The following is a 5,673-nucleotide window of genomic DNA, read 5'->3' on the forward strand; positions in this document are numbered from 1 at the left end:
ATTCAATAAATGTTGCTCCATACATCACTCACACCTCTTTGATAAGTCCTTGCATATAAAAATGGCTATTGTATCCCTCTTTATTTCTATGCATACTCCCCACATTTATAGCTTTGTTGCTTATGCTTTGTCCATGTCCATTGGTCACATGTAGATAGATTCGCTGATTGTGGAAGTGTACGCAATGGTTTCGTTCACAGACTCAGTGTACGCAATGGTTTGGTTCACAGACTCAGTGAATGTGGCAGTGTATAGTTGTGGATGCAATTAGTTATTTGTTTCAAAGTGCAAACTTGTTGAAAGTGGTAACACTAATAAACTTATGCATGTGGGATGATCACCCACCTTTGCTCTATTCGATTAGGATTTCCCCGGGGAATAGGATGTTTGGAAATGTGTATAAACATTGTTTTGGACTAGCCATGGTAGATTGTTATGATTGCAAATTCATTAAATGAGGTGGCAATATGGTTTATTGGAATGTTTTTTGGAATTGTAGACTCGCCAAATCAGGTAGCAATATGGTTTATTGGAATGTATTTGGGAGTTGCAGACTCAATGAATGAGGCAACAATTGAATTTATATGGTTGTGCAAAATTCAAGGATTATGGCAACAAATTTGTGACCAATGTTGTCTCGCAGGGCATGATGTATACACATGTATTCTTGCGGCATGGGATGCAAAAATATCTTGTATTTTTTTATTGAGAGCATGTGTATATGTATTTGCATTTATGTGACATACAAATTCTCTATTTAGGTGATTGTTTAGTATTGCTCACCCTCTTTTCAACTATTTTGTAGCTTTAGGTACTACTAGGCGGAATGACTGTCATGATGGATTGAATTTTGGATTGCCAAATTATCTATGTAGGAATTGAAGAAAATTGCTTTTCAACCTAGGAGTATGTTGTAGAGAGATGATTGCTCATGTATTGCAATGAGATGATGGCGTAGGGTTCTATTGTATCATGTGTAGACTATGGCTAAGGGCGACATTGTTAGATCATAGATCTAGATCCAAGGGCTCTCATTAAGTGCACATATTGGAAACCCTACGTGGATTGTTTAAAAGAGAAGGCTTCCTCTCACTTGCTCATTATCTTATGCTATACACACAAGTACGTGTAGGAGGAGATGAGGACTCTCCTACATGGGAAAGATTTAACCCCATGCTGTGTTGCTCTCTCTCTCTCTCTCTCTCTCTCTCTCTCTCTCTCTCTCTCTCTCTCTCTCTCTCTCTCTCACACACACACACACACACACACACACACACACACACAGACAGTTATCTACAAATTTGAAATTACAACACACACACACACCCCGCCGTCATAGGTGGAGGCAGCCCAACTTTTAAGCTAGAGTCATCCCGACCGGATAAGGTTGTCCAAACCATATGGGAAACGCCCCTAAAGTCTACAACATGTGTTCATGGGCTCTTAAGATGAAATGATTCATCTTTTTTATACACAAATGCCACTATTTGTGAACTCATTGTTGAATAGTTTAGTCTAAGGCACTTAGAGAGAGAACTTTATTGTCATAAAATTGGGGAAAATCCATCCCAAAATTATACAAGGGTACATTGGGAATTTTTGAAATTTGAGGGGTATTTTGGAAATTCCCACAAATCACAGGGGTATTTTGGTAATTTTTCCTTTTTTTTCAAAGATCTTGAGTGCAAGTTGGGAGTGCTTTCCAATAACACCATAGAGCTTTGAAAGCTCATCCCACATGTCCTTTGCCAAGATGGACAAGATGTTTTGTGGATACAAGATGGATGAGAGCTTTGACAAGATGAAGAGTAATGATCACTTGAGTGCACTCATCATCTTCGACCTCCTCATCTTTGTTTGAATCCAACTTTGTATGGCCAATGACATATGGCCATAGGGAGCTTATACTTGACTTAATTCTGCCAATGAAAGTCCTCACCCATGAACTTCTATATTTTTAGGCATTGTATTATGTAGAGGGACTTACCTCTCCCAAGCTCTTGAACGAGGTAGTGTCTACTCTGTCACAATGGGACCAACAAGTCAATAACCCTTCTATGTATACAGGGCCTTCCAAAAATAGGACACAAGCTCAATAACCCTTATTCTAGGGGAGGGAGGACTTTGTAAGTAGCCTTGTCTAGAGATTCTCGTCATTATCATTTCATACTCTTGGTCTTAAGTGAAGGATTATTGGACAATAATCCTAGGAATATGTCATGTATATCATTTGTCGTTATACCCATAAATTGTATGGTCATAGATATCACCCACTAGTAGGGTGGATCCACTATCATCTGCAAATATCACCTCCAATCAAGGCACCAATGAAGGCTAAATGGCTATAAAGTATGTACCTTGTCACAGACGGGAGAGTGCAACAATAGCAAATATACTTAGATACATAGATTTTATCAATTGCATAGAAGCCAGTTGTGTGTGTGTGTGTGTGTGTGTGTGTGTGAGAGAGAGAGAGAGAGAGAGTACTCCAACCAGAAGGTGGGCTGTCCCCCCCCCCCCCCACCCAACCCCCAAAACGCCCCCAATCTTCTTGAGAAATATCTATATTACTAGGGAGAAGTCATCACACAAGCACATGAAGCCAAAGTGGGACACTGTTCCCACGTTCCGTTCTAGATCTCAAACTCAATAAAACTTGGAAGCCTTTGCTTCCTAATCTCCGAGCAAAACCCTAATCTTAGGAAATTCTGTTCCTTACTCAAAATTATCAAGAGCCAATGCTCTCAGCTCTGAAAAAAAACAAGCCAGTCTCAAGGCACAGCATCCCTATAACTCTTTTCCCGGCTCTATACCCAAAGTCCTCTCTAGTAGAATTCTTAGCATATACCCTTCGTCCATCATAGAGTATCGAGAAGAAGCATTCTACCATCATTCAATGGATGGGCCATTTAAGGCACTTTGTTGCATGATCAAGAAATACACCTTGTGCTATTCATTTATGCAATTAGGACGTAATTACAATTTTGGCAATGGAGCAGTGGCCATCTATCCTGATGATCTCTGCAATATGACACCTTCACCACTCATATCTCGCTCTTTACTCCATGAGGGCAAAGCGTCATTCTTTGAGACGAAGAAACTAAGTCAAGAAAGGAAATCTGGTTTGTGTGGTGCAAGAACTTGGTCATTTATTGTGCATGACACCGAATCGGGTCAACAATGCACGCGATATGGCCATCCTACTCCATGAGGAGAGAAAACCATTCATTGAGTTTGGGCACTAAGTTTATTGTCCCTTTCCCACCCATTGGCAATCGATCATTCCTCATGAGCGTGCCATTCATTGAGTTTGGGAGCTAAGTTCATTCCCCCTTTCCCACCCATCGACAATCGATCATTCTCATGAGCATGCTCTTTGTGACCAATCAAAGATTCAATCACCTATAGGTTCATGTTTCCAGCAATTGCATGTCTTTGCTTTGAAGGTCTTCGATCAAGAACCTCAAACGATAGTTTCCTCAAAGATACCAAACTGATCGATCAAGAACCATTGTTTTTACCATGAGCTACCCTAATTACTTTGTTCTTCACTCTCATGGCTTCGATCATTTCTGCTTCCTCCTGCATGCCAGCTGCTGCATAGATACTAGCCATGCAAAGATGCGATGTAACATCAGTTCTATCTATTTGTACTGCATGGGCAAATGCCCATCTCCCTATCTTAACATCACCCCATTTTTGACACGAGTTTAATAAGACAGACCAAACTGCTGATTTGCTAGAAGAGGGCATCCTTTGAATCAGTTCAGCTGCCTTATCCAAGTGTCCTGTTTGTCCAAGAAGATCAATCATGCAAGTAAAGTGATCCACATTGGGCTCTAAGCCAAACTTATTCGTCATATCTGCAAAAAACTTTTGACCTTCTTCTACAAGCCCTGATTGTTTGCATGCATTAAGAATGCATGAAAATGTGATTGCATCTGGCAAGAGACCCTTGCGATGCATCCGCTCAAAACAGCTAAGCGCCTCTTCACCTTGGCCGCTTTCCGCATACCCCGTGATTAGGACACACCAAGAGATTGCATCTCCAATAGGTAGCTCCTCAAGCACTTGTTGTGCCTTTGCAAGTGCCCCACATTTGGCGTACATATCTACCAAGGCAGTGCCAAGCACAATGTTTCTCTTCAACAACCCCTTTCTAGCAATCTCACGATGTATTACCTCCCCCTTGTCAACTGCTCCTATGCTGCCACATGCCTTCAATATGCTTGAGTAAGTTATTGCGTTTGGAGAGATACCCTCTCGGCACATTCTCTCAAAACAATTCAAAGCGTCTTGACCCTGCCCTTGTTGGGCATAACCAGTGATCAACGCAGACCACGATACAACATCGCGAACAGGAAGCTCATGAAGCACCGCTTTTGCTTTGTCAAGAGCTCCACATTTTGCATACATATCTACCAATGAAGTACCTAGCACCACATTTTTGTTCAACAGCCCTTGTCTGACGATCTCATCATGGATCTCTTCCCCTTTGTCAGTTGCTTTTATGCTACCACAGGCTTTTAAAATGCAGAGAAAGGTCACTGCATCTGGTAAGAGGCCGTCACTTTGCATTTGACTGAAACACTTCAAAGCCTCTTCACCATGTCCTTGTTTTGCATAACCAGAGATTAGAGCAGACCATGAATGGACATCACGGGCAGGAAGCTCATCAAACACTTGCTGTGCCTTTGCAAGCGCACCGCATTTGGCATACATGTCAACCAAAGCAGTGCCGAGAATGACATTGCTTCCAAGAAGACCTTGTCTCGAGATTTCATCATGAATCTGTTCCCCTTTGTCAACTGCTCCAACACTGCCACAAGCTTTCAGGATGCAGCTAAAGGAAACTGCGTCTGGAGAAACGCCCTTTTCCTGCATTTGTTCGAAGCAGTGAAGAGCATCTTGACCTTGACCCTTTCGAGCATAACCCATGATAACTTGGGTCCATGAGAAGACGTCCTGAATAGGCAGCCCAACAAGCAATTCTTGCGCTTTTGTGAGTGCACCGCATTTTGCATACATGAAGACCAAAGCGTCTGCCACATTAGAGCTAATTTCAAGAAAACCCCTTTTCAGAGCATCAGCATGCAGTGTAATGCCTCTGTGAAGCTGTTTCTTTTCGGCACAAGCCCTGAGAAGGGTTACCAACACGGTGTCTTCCTGTTGGCTCTGATGACGCATTAGTGGCTGCTTCTATGTCGCATTTCAGTAGGCAATTCACTTCTTACTATTGTAACTGCGATTCATTTTGATCATGGTATGTGCCCAAATTGGGGTGGCCGATCCACGACACTATCTAACACGAGTGCTCGAAGAGGACAAACCGTTGAAAACAAGTCAACACATTGACCCGCTTCGCCCACGCGAGAGACTCGAACCCGAGACTTCACGCTTGGCAGCTTAACGCTCTAACCACGTGCCTGCATGGGATTGCTTGTCCCCAAAACCAAGCCACTCCAGCTCGTACAAGGGAAAAAGTAAACACGGAAAAAAAAAAGTAAACAAGGACAAATCGGGCAACGTTCGAGCTTTGCGGGAAACGTGCTTTACTTTAATGCCGTCAATATCCCACCGCATGCACTTCATTAAAGATCCTTGGTCAAATATTGCTAAGGATAGCCGAACCCCAATATGGTATGTTGTTCCAAGAATCTTTTGAGATGATGT

The 5,673-nt window shown here is 42.4% G+C and overlaps 1 protein-coding gene across 1 annotated transcript; it reads right to left on the reverse strand.

The window, feature by feature from the left end:
- Positions 1–2,553: 2,553 nt before the first annotated feature.
- Positions 2,554–5,291, reverse strand: LOC147427146 (pentatricopeptide repeat-containing protein At2g13600-like). The gene has a single exon (XM_086498982.1). The coding sequence runs from the start codon at positions 5,185–5,187 to the stop codon at positions 3,502–3,504; it is 1,686 nt and encodes a 561-aa protein (XP_086355108.1). The 5' UTR covers positions 5,188–5,291; the 3' UTR covers positions 2,554–3,501.
- Between the last annotated feature and the right edge of the window lie 382 nt (positions 5,292–5,673).

The sequence above is a fragment of the Adiantum capillus-veneris genome, chromosome 24 (genome assembly GCF_014529385.1).
Source record: "Adiantum capillus-veneris isolate H3 chromosome 24, ASM1452938v2, whole genome shotgun sequence".
NCBI classification, from domain to species: Eukaryota; Viridiplantae; Streptophyta; class Polypodiopsida; order Polypodiales; family Pteridaceae; genus Adiantum; species Adiantum capillus-veneris.